At 36.6% G+C, this 15,280-nt stretch overlaps 1 protein-coding gene across 6 annotated transcripts in view; it reads left to right on the top strand.

The window, feature by feature from the left end:
- The window catches only part of LOC120539703 (serine/threonine-protein kinase WNK1-like), a 332,709-nt gene that overhangs the window by 232,061 nt on the left and 85,368 nt on the right, over window positions 1-15,280 (top strand). For all 6 annotated transcript variants that reach the window (XM_039770078.1, XM_039770079.1, XM_039770080.1 and 3 more), the window contains 4 exons: window positions 9,392-9,565; window positions 9,711-9,759; window positions 12,547-12,684; window positions 13,060-14,525. In XM_039770078.1, coding sequence (XP_039626012.1) covers window positions 9,392-9,565; window positions 9,711-9,759; window positions 12,547-12,684; window positions 13,060-14,525 — 1,827 coding nt within the window. The remainder of the gene's footprint in view (window positions 1-9,391; window positions 9,566-9,710; window positions 9,760-12,546; window positions 12,685-13,059; window positions 14,526-15,280) is intronic.

Here is a 15,280-nt window from a genome sequence, read left to right on the forward strand (position 1 = left end):
AGCCTAACTGTAATTTTAACCAAAAACACATGAAGATTGTTTATATCCTTTTGTGCTTTACTCTAATCACTAATAAAAGATGACAAATTGAATCATTATAAGTGTTGGATCAATGCAAAAATTTAGATTTCAGTGATGATGCCAGCTTTCGGACCTAAGTACCAGTCATGAAAATGTACTGAAGCAAATAATAGATAACTCCACATAACCTCATCTTGCCTGGAGCACCACAATTATTGCAATTTTTGAGCCTCTACAAGCTTTAAATTCTCCAGTGGGTCAAAATTTGTTATCACTGCAGCATGTCGAAGAGAAGAATGGGGAGGGTATGCTGGTTTGTCAACCGTGGAGTCTAAAGCTCATGAAGGGGAAGGGGTGGTTTGGGGCATTGTCACACACTGAGGCTACATCCACGCTACTGCGTTTTCATTTTCAAAGCAATGTCTGTCATTCGTTTTCAGAAGGATCCCTGTCCATACTGAAACTTGTGAAACCATATACGATATAGACCTTAACCTACACTGGACATGTACGCATCAATATCAAACTCTGCAAAGGGACTGTGCAATGAAAAATCAGATTTCCCTGAGTTTTTTGCACTTTCATCGCTATTGATGAATGCAGGACTCTGTTATCGCATTCACAGTATAGGGGAAAAAAAAAAATAAAATTCTTTTAAGAAGCTAATTACCCCATGTCAGATTATTGTGCTGATTACAGTTGAAAGTTACAAACTTCGGAACTGGCAGCAGTCATCTTGTCATTAAATTAAAACATCACAAATGTTAAAATGACACTTAAATAAAACTGTTTAGCTTTATGCTCGTTCTTAGGAGTTTTGATTATAAACTGTCCATAGTAATTGGAGCACATCTTGTACCAAACAACATTTATAAAAGTAACTCAATAGGGATACATAAGTACATGCGTGCATGTGTCTGTATTTTCGCTTTACTGCACTGTGCTTTTGTATCTCTGTCCTGTAATTTTGTGAGCTCTACTGCATTCATTCATCCACTCATTAAACACCTTATGAGCAGATTATGCTTTAAGTGAAGAAAATTGATTAAAGGCTGTCAACTGAGTTATTTACAATCTGATTTTCATGGGGCTGTGAACTTTCCACTACAACAGTAACACCGTTGGCCACAGGATTTATCATAAAACCGTAGCAACCAGTAATTAATTTGCCTTTTATGTGTGTATACAGCATTCAAACTTTACAAAATGCAGTTTAAAAACATACAAGTAAGCAGCACAGCAATCCCCATGAAAAACCACTTTTTCATGTTGATATGTTGGAAAATGTTTTTGTTCTTTGTCATTCTAGTGCCACAGTCTCTACCTTACAGCCTGTCAGTTCATTCTGTCTGTCTTGTTTGTATATCTGTCTTCACTGTCAGTCTTCTTAGACTGAATGTTTAATAGGTTGTGAGATGGAAGTTGAGGAAAACCCATTATATTTCCATGCCACATAAGCTAAAGATTTCCATAATGTGTCAATAGCATTTCAGATACTTATGCAATAAAAAGTAAAATAAATAGTAGCAAACGTATCATTTGGCACAGAATTCACACTTGGATGACCCTTTGTAATCTTACTACACAATCACATGGCGATTTATCACAAACATTCATGACCAATACTTTTAAGATATACTGCTCCAGTGTGTCAAAAGGAGCTGAGAAGAGTTCATTCTTCATGGAGTCTACGGTGTCAGAGAATAGAAGAAGGAAAAGCTGAGCACAAGATCTTTAGTACTTTAGTACCAAAATTCTCAAAATACTGGTATCATGCTGTTTTAAAATTTGGGGTTTTCAGTACTTTTTCAGTGCTAGTATACCACACCACCCAAATTAGTATATTGTCTTAGTTGCCATTACTTTCTCTTAGTCCTTTAAAAGTTTTTTGGTAGTATATTATGGAGATTTTTATTTTTAATTAGCATAAACTCACATTAATTTTATAGCACCTTTTTCAACAAGTATATTTTAAAAAAGTAACCAAGAATACAACACATTATAGTCTAGCTTTAGTATGCAAAAGTTGTCAGTGTTAATTATTAATTCCTAATATCTGATTTCTGTATTCTTTTTGTTTGCTGTTTCAATATTCTGTCAAAACATTTGAAACTGCAGTCTTTTTTCCCACATTTCATTTATTATGTATTTAATAATACTTAGTTTTTTATTTTTTTTTATTTAGCCATGCTATATATTTACTGTATAGTGTACTCATTTCCTCAGTGGTAGTGTGCTTAATAAGAATAAATTAAATGTATCTTGTATAGTCTGAATTTACTTTCATTGTAACATTTTGTTTTGACTGCAAAAGGCTTCTGAGCATTTAAGCACCAAGAGTTGACTTGAGCAAAATTATAGTTTTGTCAAAAGTGTATAAATTCATTAAGAACATCCACTATTTCTATCAAAATACGAAGAAGTAATTTGTGGTTGCTCTTTCAAAATTAAGTAATTGGACTAATAACAGTTAAGTATTATTGTGTTCTGTGTTTAGGGAAATTTTGGTTTATAAATCTGCATAATGTGAAACTAAATTATCATCTGCAGCTACTTTTTAATAACAGTATTGTTTTGCAGTGCAACTTGACTTTGACAGAGAGACCGGCTAAATCGAGCACAAAATAGTAATAACTCCAGCATTGACTGTTTGGCTTAGAAGTACATCATTACTACTAATTAGAAATTTATCGTAAAGAGAAATTCATAAAGACTAATAATGGTTAATGGCTTTTTGTTATATAGTAAATGTAATCTGTCTCTAGTAAATACATAGTAGGATAATTAAATATTCACAAAGATTTTGAATGATGTATATCTAAAGACATGGGATAATAAGTCTCGATGTGTTTCTGACACTTTTCAAGATTCAAGAGTTAATCTTATTACCAGCATTCAAGATTGCAGGCTTGCTTAGAGGATATCTGGTCTAACCACAAGGGGGTGCCACTGAGCCCCAAACCACAGACACAGTGTCCCCCAACACAATACTGGGTTCAAATAAAGAGTATTTATTTTTTACCAACACGTTTCTATAAATTACCAGACAAAATCAATACCAGAATACAATAAATAATCATTTTCTTCCCTCCTCCCTTCCTCCAGGTGAGTGTTGCCCTCATCTTTCCAACTTTGATTCACTGAGGTGAGGCTGTGTGCTTCTTTTGAATTAGACCCAAGGACTACTTCAGTGTCATGCACAGGTTTCCGAAGCATTTCACGGTTCTGTGGAAACCAGGGCAGTCCTCCCCAGGTAGCACCCTCTTGTGGCACCCAAGGACCTCAACAGGGCTGTTTCTAGACTCCAATTCATATGCCACTCTGGTGTCCTAATTTGGTGTTGGTGTCCTAATTTGTTTCAGCACTGAGGTACGCTGCCACCTGTCTTGTGGGGGGAATGAACTGTTCCTGGCACCTATGTTTGCCTAGTCCATCCATTATGGACTCATAACCAGGCAAGAAATCACCCTCCATTCCAGCCATGATTCCTGTCCTTCCTCCATGGCACTTACATTGGGCTATAATTATATTACAGCATATAGTAGATTACTTACTTCAAAAATTAGAAAAAAATAGACTCAAATTACATAAAATTATCAATGCATCTGTCTTGTTTGAAAAGTTTTGAAACATAAACTTTTTGGGAGTTCTGTTAAAAAAAAAAAAATTAAGACCACACAGAGCTTTATGAAGAGTGAATCCATCATTTATTACAGGAGTTCATAATAAACTAATTGGTTTTTGTCCTGCTTTAATCTTTACTCATCATGGTTAAATTTGTATGGGTCTTTCTTCGTATTGATACTTCTTCCTTCAATAGTTTTACATATCCTAGAATTTTGAAAAGGTGCACACAGTAAGGTATAGGCACCAACAATTTATATAGAAACTGAAGCTATTAACAGCTATATGTCCTAAGCATCTGCTGTAAACTTGAGAAAGTCCACCTTCGGGTTGGAGGGTATTATCTTTAACAATTTAGCATTTCTGTATACAGAATATGACTTAATCTGAAATTTTATACTTCATCTGAAATCTTGTGTTGTCTTAATTTCTCTTGATGTCTTTTTCTTCTTTTGACAGTTCCCTTTAGGATTAACCACAGCAGATCATCTGTTTCCATATCTTCTTGTCCTTTGCATCTTGCTCTGTCACACCCACCACGTGCATGCCCTCTCTCACCACATCCGTAAATCTCCTCTTAGGCCTTCCCTCTTTTTCTCTTGCCTGGCAGATCCATCCTTGGCATCATCTCCCAATATACTCAGCATTTCTCCTCTGCACATGTCCAAACCAATGCAGTCTCGCCCCTCTGGGTTTGTCTCCAAACCTTCCAGCCTGTATGGAGTAAGATCGCTGTCAAAAATAACTCATAATAATTTAAGTCAAAATTACATTTTACACTTGTCAATTATGGTTATGCTTCTAAAAGTTATACTTGCTTCTGAAAATTATGTTTGTGCTTCTGAAAATTACACTTGCTCCTAAAAAATACACTTGCGCTTCTGAAAATTGCACTTGCTTCTGAAAATTATGAGTAAAATTCTCAAGCATCAACAAACTGTTAAAAATATGTCATTGGACGCACAAGACATTCGGTATCGAGGAAGAAACAATCGATTTTTGATACTGTGCATATTCCACAAAGGTAGAATGCTGGAGTTATTTTTGAGAGCAATCATACTTCATACTTAGTCCCCTTACAGTGGCTCCAAAGGACAACACGCAAAAAGCAAAATAAAACCAGCACAATGAAATTAAACATTGACAACATGTAATTAACAATACAAAGTGAGAGCATGAAATGAACAAATTAACGGTGTTGCATTTTAAACTTAAATTTACATAATGTCTTAGCTGAGTGTCCATATGTTTGTTTTAAGTGTATAGGAGAAGAAGATGGGAGTGTGTTCTCCCCGTGTCCTCCAGTGGTCCAAAGACATGCAGGTTAGGTGCTTTGGCAGTACTAAATTGTGTGTATGTATATGTTCATGTTCACCCTTTGATGGACTGGCGCCTTATGCTGGCTAGGATAGGCTCTGGCAGACCCCAGCGACCCTGTTCAGGACTAAGTGGGCTTGAAAACGACTGACTGACTGACATAAAATAAATAAGGAACAAAAGTCATATTTCATGACCCATTTAACTATTTATACTTGCAATTATTTATACTTGCAATACTTTTCATTCTATTTATTTATTTGTATATTTATCCATGCATCCATCCAATTTCTAAACTCACTTTATCCTGAGCAGAGGCAGAGTCACAGGGAAGCTTGAGCCTATCTCAGGAAACATTAAGCTCTTTCTTTTCTTTTGTCGGAGCCAATTAAATATCACATAAATCTCATTCATCAGATTACGTTGTGCCAACCATTAGGACAATAAAAACTCAACTGGAATTTTAAAAAGGCATCCATCTTGTCAAAAAGTTATTAAAATTAGTGTGGTCCAGTGCCATGTAACCTTCTATAATGGCAAATGAGCATCACAGTGAATCCTATTCTTTGGATATGGCAAGTATGTCAGCCAATTTGACCCATTAACTCACTCTGGGCCAGGCAAATCTAACTAACATAAAAAAGGAATCTTGTCGCCAAGCTATGAAAGTAAATGTGGCAAAATGCTGCACAACTCTCTACAGTGCCTGTTAAATATCAAAGTTAATCCTAGTCATTAAAAAGGGGAATGTGACAGATTTGCCAGTCAGTTTGAGCCAGGTACTCACATTGGTCTGTGCAAAACTCAACTGCAACCTAACAAAAGCATCTGCATTTTTTCAAAACTGTGAAAGCTAGGGTGGTCCAACACCATTTAACCTTTTACACTGCCCGTTAAACATCACAATTAATTTCCTTCATTGTCAAGTTTGCTAGTCAGTTTGACCCATGTAACTGCACAGGACAGCAAAATTCAATTGCAGTTGTTAACCAAGGTATTCACTTTTCCCTGAAAATTAGAGTGGGTCAACGGCATACAATCCTATGTAATGCCAGTCGAACATCACATTGAAATCTGTTCATTAGATATAGGGATATATAGGAATATGACAAATTTGACTTGTCAATTTGGCCCATGTACCCAACTCATATATAACAGAAGCATCTGTCTTGTCACAAAGCTGTGAAAATCAGGGCTGCCCAACCTCACTTAACGCTTTACTGTGCCCATTAAACTTCAGAGTACACCTTACTCGTTATATATGACAGCATGCCGAGTTTGTCTTTGAGCTAGGCAAAACTGAACTGCCATTTAACAAAGGCAACTGTCTTGTCGCAAAACTTTGAAAATTAAGTTGGTCCAATTTAATGTAACTCATTTGCATCTGATTAGGTATAAAATGTGAAAAACTGATTTAGTTTTTTCCAAATAAATGGCCGATTTTAGTGACTCACATTAATATCTTTTTATGCTGCAGAATATTTTCACTGGCTTTTAATGTTGAATGAGAAACTGCTTTGCACAAGTTTCATAAATAAGAAACTGGCTGGAAGTTAATAACTTCAGGCTCACGTGAAATTGTCACATTCTCCCCATTTCTCTATGGGTTTTATGCCAGACCACCTGAAGACACGCAGGTGAAGTAAATAGAGGCTCCAGTGGTCCACCCCTGTGATGAATTAGCGCCACAGCCTGGGCTGATTGCCCATGGATGTTCACTAAATGCTGCTGGGGAAAACTCCAGTTCCTGAGACCTCCACTTAGATTACAAACGTGCAACAACGAGGTGGCAATTGAACTGACAACCAAAGCTTTAGCTTTAGGATCGCTGTCAAAAATAACTCCATTGTTCTATCTTTGTGGCACATGCGTAGTAACAAAAATCGATTCTTTATTGTTCAATAGAGAATGTCTTGTGCATTCAATTATGTGTTTTTCGCAGTTTATTCACACTTGAGAATTGTACTCGTAACTTTCATTTTGTACTCATTTTTTAGAAGCAAACATAATTTTCAGGCACGTAAGCATTATTTTCAGAAGCAAGCATAAGTTTCAGAAGCACAAGCAAAATTGACACGTGTGAAATGTAAATTTGCCTTAAATTATTACTAGTTATTTTTGACAGTGATCTTACTCTATATAATATGAGCTGACCCTCTAATGTACTCATTCCCAATTCTGTACATCCTCATCACATCCAGTGTAAATCCTAACATCTTTTAAGTCTGTCTCCCTCTAGCTCTGTCCCCTGACTTTGTCAGTACCACTGTCTTCAAACAATAAAACATAGCTGGTCACACTACCATCTTGTAGACCATCCCTTTCACTCTTGCTGGTACCCATCTGTCACAAATTACTCCTGACTTATTGGGAAGTCAGCTGCATGGGCTAAAGTCATTCCACTTAACTGCAGTGCAAGTGGTAAATACTTTTGGAAGCAAAGGAACAGGTTGTCATTGTCTGAAGTCTGATGAGGGCAGACTAATATTAATTATGTGATACATAGGTACATTTACCATCTATACTAATAAAGAACGCCTTAACCTCAGTAATAATCAGTTTTTGTAGTGCTTAATTTCCCTTAAAGTAATGTTTTACTTGGTTTCTTCCAGTAGTTCTAAAGACTAGGGCCCATTTCCCATGATTCTCAATTTGAATCTGCCTGGTTACAGGGTGAGGTGTTTAATTAATTTTAGCTCTGCTTACATAAAACAAATTGATTTAAAACATGTAAACCTTCATTTTATATAGTACCTACTATCATTTTTAAACTAGTTATTCTGTATAACACCAGAGCTATTTAAGTTTTTTTAGTCCTTCATTTAACCTTTAAACTTAAGTTAAAAATGCAAAGAAACTCCATTTATCTTGTTAACTTAGGTAAACTTTGTTTCATATCTGTACAACTCTTGCCAACATGCACTTGTTTAGATAACTCCTTTATTTAGATCTAGTGCACTTTTCAGATTATTTAAACATAGGGCATTTCTTGGCTATATAGCAACATCATGTGCAGAAATGTATTCTGCTGATGTTAAAATAAAAATATTCATTAGATAAACTAATTATAATGAACAGAAAATACCCATGAAAATTTGCCAAAAGTCAGCAACACAGATGCAAAGTCTCAAGGTAAAAATGCTGCCTATATATATTTTTGATTCCTTTGCTTTAGAAGAAAACAGTAGAAAATCCTGTTGATTTACACAGTACCAATGTCACATTTACCTGTGATATAGTTTTAAATGATTAAATTTAGTGATAATACAGCATTTAGTGTTTATGGGTAAGTTATTTGGATTAAAAAAAGAAAGTAGATATTAAATGATATCCATGATGAGCAAGCTGATTATTACACCAGCTTTAAAAATAACATCCTTTTGTGCATCATGGAGAAAATTATGTGTTGCTCAAATGCATATAATTTGAAACCAAGTACAAAACAAATCTGAAGTGGTTTAAAGCTTGTATGGGTGCAGGAGATAGGGAGGGAAGCAGAACAAGAGTGTGGCCTATAATTAAATACCAGTATGTCAGGGGCATTTAAATTTTATGAAATAACTGTCTTCTACGTCATACAACAATATACAGTTTGCCTTTGCATCCAGAAATCCTTTAATGGCTTCTGTACACATCCTCCATGTGGGGTAGACAGATGTCTCAAATCTTAGAGATGTCTTTGATCCATAAATACCATTATATAATATAACTTTCACGTTTTTATATAGAAATTTTAATGTATATGTTTATCGAAACATATAACGTATTTAGTGACATTTGCAAAATTAACTTCCGCATTACTTCAGTCCACACATTAATTTTGCAAAGCAGCTTTCTTCAGCACAGGATATATGGATAGTTGTATTCCCATTTTTTAAGGACAGAACGCAAGTCAGGAATCAATCCCTACATTCCCCTACTTACTTATTTTTATTTACTCTTCTTCTGATGTACTTTGCTAATTGGGTAATTCCAAGTCAAATCAACACACTTATGGACCTCATCGTCACAGATTTTAATGAAACTTGACTTTAACTGGCTATATCTCCCTAATGTAAGTTTCACAGCAATGGTTCTCATATCGCTTTAAAGCCCTTTTCCAGCTCTATATTTTGCGTAAATACAATGCTATCCCCAAAATGAAAAATTACCTTGTTATGAGTGATTATAATTTTAAAAATTGAATAGCAAATAAAATTATTTTAAAATTGTGGTAAATTTCAAATAGCTTTGTGGCACTCCCAAAAAGTAACATAAATCAAACGACAGAGAACTAATTCCCAAACTAAAACCATGCATAAGAAAGTAATGATTGTGCATTTTCTTTCTTTATGTTTATGGTCCTAATTTTATGATCTAATGCAAATACAGGTTCCTATTAACACTTAACAGAAATTGCTGAATAGAAATATGTTGGCTTTTTATGCAGGTTGAAAGTGAGTTTATCTTGGAGAGTGAGAGAGATTCCTTCATTGACCAGGTGCGTGAAATTATTGAGAAGGCTGATGAAATGCTAAGTGAAGATGCCAGTGGAGAGCCTGAAGGTGAACAAGGTTTAGAGAGAGATAGTGTAAAAGGGACATCCTTCTTCCCGGAATCCCAGGTAATAAACATCTATTTTTATACCATAGAAGGATTTATAATAAATAAATTCTAAAAATTTATTATAAAAATAATAAATTGCTTGACTTTTTTGCAAATATTTCAGTGCAAAAAAAAAACATTTTTCCTTTTTTCTTGGTTTAAAGATTTTGAGTGACTTCAGGCTACCAGAGCCTGCAATTCCCCAATACATGGGTAAGTACATTTTTTTTTATAATGAAGTGTATATTTCTTTGATATCCTTTGCCTTTAAAAGATGTTAGTACATTAACTATTTTAGCTAGCTTTGTCAGTTTACCACCATTATTCTTCACAGTGAAGCAGTACATGGCTCTAGGTACATAAACAAAGAACCCAAAGCTAATGGGAGAGGCTCCATCAAACCTGTACTCTGGAATATTATTAAGCAGTTTTAGTAATGTTTTGTTGTGTTGTATATTTGGGGCAAGTTTCACTTTATTCGGAGTGTTATAGTTTTATATATATTGACTTCAGAAAGTATTCATACCTGTGTACTTTTTCATCTTACATTGCAGTGTTATGCTAAAATTGCTTACATTTTTCCCCCACATGAAGTAACAATCAGTACCCTAGAATAGCAAAACAAAAGTGGGATTTAAAAATTTTTAAATTTATTAAAAAAAAAACAAAAAAAAAAAACCTGAAATATCACATTGACATGATTTTTTAGACCCTTTTCCATAACACTTGAAATTTGGCTTAGGAGCATCCCATTTTGTTGATAATTATTAAGATGTTTCAACATTTTGTTTCGAATCTGCTGGTGGTAAATTCAGTTGACTGGACTGATTAGGAAAGGTACACACTTGCCCTGAAGGAGGTCCCACAGTTGATGTTTTTCAGAGCAAAAACCAAACAAACTTTGCAGAATTTAGAGACGAGTTTGTGGTATTGTACAGATTTGGGGAAAGGCTGCAAAAGAATTCCTACAGCATTGAAGGTTCCCAGGAGCACATTGTTATCCATAAAACTCAAAACTGTAATAAGTTTGGATCAACCACACCTCTCCCTAGAGCTGACTGCCTGGCTAACCTGAGCTGTTTGTGGGAGAAGAACCTTAAATTAAGAAGTGACCAAGACCCCATTTGTTTCTCAGACTGAAGTCCAAGGAACTGGTGGAGATGAGAGAACTTCCAGAAGAACAACCACCACTGCAACACTCCACTAATTTACACTTTGTGGCAGAGTGGTCAGACAACGCATGAAATCCTGCTTAGATTCCAAGACCAAGATTCTGTGGTCTGATGAAACCAAGTTCGAACTGTTTGTCCTCAATTCTAAGCATCACGTCTGGAGGACACTATGTACCACTCATTTCCTGTGCAGTATACAGTAATCCCTCCTCGATAGATGAAAATCCGCGAAGTAGAAACCATATGTTTGTATGGTTATTTTTATATATTTTAAGCCCTTAGAAACTCTCCCACACTGTTAACATTATTAGAGCCCTCTAGACATGAAATAACACATTTTAGTCAAAAGTTTAAATGACAAGACAGAGATGACAGTTCTTTCTCACAATTAAAAGAATGCAAATATATCTTCTCTTCAGGAGCAGAGAATTTCAGAGAGAGAGAGAAATCAATACGTGTGCTTTTAAGTTTGCCGCAGCATTTTTTAGAGGAGCGTCAGTATCTTCTAAGCAAACAGCCTCTGTGCAAACAGCCCCTCTGCTCACATCTACTCCGTCAGGCTCAGAGAACGTCAGAGAGAGAGAGAGAGCGAGATTAAAGCAAACAATGAAAAAAATCAATAAGTGTGTTTTTGGAAGCACCGCGATAAAGCGGCTGGCATTTCTTAGAGGTGCGTTCGTATCCACTAGGCAAACATCTTCTGTACAAACAGCACCTCTGCTCACACCCCCCTCCGTCAGGCGCAGAGAATGTCAGAGAGGGTGGGAGAGAGGCAGAGACAAGCAAACAATCGAGCACCGCACAGGAAGCATATCTTATAGCATTGAGGATTTTTAGTTAATATGTAATACATGCACTGATTGGGTAGCTTCTAAGCCATCCGTCAATAGCGTCCCTTGTATAAAATCAACTGGGCAAACAAACTGAGGAAGCAAGTACCATAAATTAAAAGACCCATTGTCCTTAGAAATCCGCGAACCAGCAAAAAATCCGTGATATATATTTAGATATGCTTACATTTAAAATCCGCGATAGAGTGAAGCCGCGAAAGTCGAAGCGCGATATAGCGAGGGATTACTGTATTCCAACTGTGAAGCATGGAGGTGTCACCATTGTGATGTATGATTGTTTTTTAGTGGCAGAGACTTGGAAACTAATCAGGTTAGTGAGAAAGACGAACATAGCAAACTAAAGAGATATCTTTAATGAAAGCCTGCTCCACAGCATTCTGAACCTCAGACTTTACTGATAGGGTCACTGTCCTACTAGAAGGTGAACTAAGTACAAAGCAAAGGCAACACTTAAGTTGCCCAGCCAGAGCCTGCAGTTGAACCCAATTGAGCATATCTTGATAGATTTGAAAATAGCTGTTCACTGACAAACCCCATCCAGCCTGACAGAGTTTGAGAGGATCTGCAGAGAGGAATGGCAGTAAATCCCCAGGTTCAAGAGTGTGTGATATTTCATTTTTTTATCTTTAATAAATTTGCAAAAATTTCTAAAATCATTTTTGCTTTGTCATCTTACATATTGAGTGTTTCTTGATGAGAGGAAAGTGTTCATTTAAATGATTTTAGAATAAGGATGTACCATAACTAAATGTGTAAAAAGTGAAAAGGTCTGAATACCTTCTGGAGGCACTGTATTTTTTTGTACCATTTTGATGAGTTTAAAAAATACTTTTGAAGTAATGAGTAAAGCTGTTTTTGGAAGATAATTTTCCAAAATGTACTTGAAAACTTACTTTGGAAGTTCCTTCATGCATAATTAATTGTGCAATGCTTCTAATTAAGGAAAAATGCTTTATAATTTTAAATAAATGTTACAGGAAGCCAGGCTGGTACAACAACCCAAGTTGTACATTCTGCAGGTCGTCGTTTCATAGTGAGTCCAGTTCCAGAGGCAAGGCTGAAAGAACCTTTTTTTTCTACAGCAGCCACATCAACCAGAGAAGTGCCAGTTACAGGTATACACAGAAATAGGAAATCTTTGCTTTCATTGCTAGAATGTATTATGTGTTTTATCTCTTACCTTTTGATTACAAAAAATGATAAAATAATTAATGAGATTGAGGCAACTATGGCCAGCCTGAGTGAGAACATAGTTCATGGTGATGCTCAGCATTTGTATCCTTTTTAACTACCATGGGGTTTTAATAAAAAAGATGTTGTGGAAAGGCATAGTTTTCATTCTAGCAATGATCTTTGTATTCAAATTTCACTGTTAAAGTTTTCTTCTGTTTACATTTATGTACAACAACTTTTTATATTGGTGAACATAATAGCACTTATAATGTATGTATTAGTATGCATTAACACACATTTTTTTCTTTCCCTCACAGCACCAGTTTTGAACCTCTCTCACTCTGCATCTTCTGTTAGCCTGCAGCAAGCCTTTACTGAGTTGCGACATGGCCACTATCAGGAGGGGCCTAGCACTGCTCCACCCATCATTAATCTACCTGTGCCACCGTTGCCCACTTCTGTTCCAGTCAACAGTACTGTTGCTGGCATTGTTCCAGTCACTACAGGAGGTGCCCCAGTCTCTACCCCGTCCAATGTCCAAATTACATCAACTCCTTTCATCCAGTCACAAAGTGTTAGCACTGAGACATGTCCAACTTCCATAACCACTGCCTCAAAAGCTCTGCCGCCTCCTGATGTGAGCTCTGTACTCAATGTCTCCACATCTATCCCATCTCCTTCAACAGTTCAGTTGCAGCAACAACCTGTTTCCCAGGTGACTTCTGTGGAATCTACCTTTCTGAATGCAGTGTCAATGCCTTTGGTATCTCAGGCAGGACAACATGTTATTTATTCTGGAGTTAGTTCTTTATCTCCACCTTTGTCAGTATCTCAGTCTACACAACAGCCTCTTTTAGGGGTTGCTTCCAGTATCAGTGCCCCAGCTTCCATAGTTCCACATTTGGCATCTCAGCCAGTCCAAACTACCAGTGTCCTTTTGCCAAATATCAATCTTCCCACCTCTGCTACCTTTCCTATGACATCTGTGTCAACCCAACAAGTCATAGGTGTTCCAACAAGTATGTCTATACAAACATCAGCTTCACAACCTTGCCCTGTGATTACCAATACTAGCACGAACATTCACGATTTGCTGCCTTCCATAATCCCAGTACTTCCTGAAGCATCCCAGCCATCCTTAGTTATGACAGTGCCAGTATCTGTTCCTTCACTCGCCACAGTTTCAAATACCCAAGCACTTGTATCACAACCAGCTGCTATGCCTCCTCCAATTGTACATTCTGCTATGTCAGGTTTGACCTTGCCATCTAGCAGTGGTCCTCAGCTAGCTCCCCTGGCTCCTGTCCCGTGCTCTCTGCCTGTTGCTAGTAGTGCTCCAGTAGTTCAGCAGACATTAGTTCATACCCAGCCCCAGTCGGCTCCTTTGCCAAACCAGCCTCATGTACACAATGCAGAATGTGAAAGTGACTTGCAGCCCAAAGCTCCTGGTATTGATGATATAAAAACACTGGATCAAAAATTACGTTCTTTGTTTAGTGAACATAGTGCAGCATTATCCTCTAGTCAAGTAGAGCCTGCTGATAATGCAGGAACACCAGGCCAGGCTAGTGCCCCAGGTACAGCAGGAGCCACATCTACCACACCTATGATTGTACCCCCAACCAGCCTCCCACTTGGACCAACAGGGCTTCCTATCAGTACTCCAGTAGCCACACCAGGGCAGGTGTGCACACCAGCAGGATATGGTCAGATTTCATCTACTGCAGTGCCAGGAGCAAGAGCAGGAACACCACCTGCCAAACTGCCTCTAGGAAGAGTTCCAGTAAGTAAAAAATAAATTTTTGTAAGGTCTATAAAAATTTATCAAAAGGTAACATTAATCAGGAGCTGTCTAAATGACAAGTTGATTATTTTATAACAATTATTTCCCTCTTAATCATTTTCACATCACCGTAATTTTTATGTTTCTATTTAACCACTAATGGCTGTGTAAAAATTGTAAAGCTTCTAATTTCTTTGGAATGACAAAACTCTGACCATTGCATGATCCTTTTTAATAATGCTTGCTGCAGTTTTGCTCTCCTTAGTTGGACTATTTTTTTGAGGAAAATTTTATATAATTTAATTGTATTGCATTCATTCCCTTCTTTTTGTTCATTTTTGCTATAATGTTTAAGCTAATATTGACAGTTGCTGTACCAGTACTTACTGTGCATTACAATAACACATTCTATTGTTACTGAACAGGGGTGTGGAAATCAAATGTATTTCTACTTGTCCACGTGCAAGTAAACTTAGAAAATCCACTTGTCCGCCAGTTAAATTCACTTGCCCATAAACAAATAACAAAAGTGAAAAATAGTTTATTTTTTCTGATCTCTTTTTTTGATACCAAAACTGCCTTCCATTTTAAAACTGAAAAAAGTTCTTTCAGGGAGTAACATTTTGCCACCTTGCTCTAGAACATTATATAAAAAGATTCCCTTATTTTAACTGGCTAATAAACAATGCCTTCATTATAGCTACACTAGTTCTTTTTTCATATATTACAGTTACATAACAGAACACTGTCCTGAT

The sequence above is a fragment of the Polypterus senegalus genome, chromosome 11 (assembly GCF_016835505.1).
Source record: "Polypterus senegalus isolate Bchr_013 chromosome 11, ASM1683550v1, whole genome shotgun sequence".
Classification (NCBI taxonomy): domain Eukaryota; kingdom Metazoa; phylum Chordata; class Cladistia; order Polypteriformes; family Polypteridae; genus Polypterus; species Polypterus senegalus.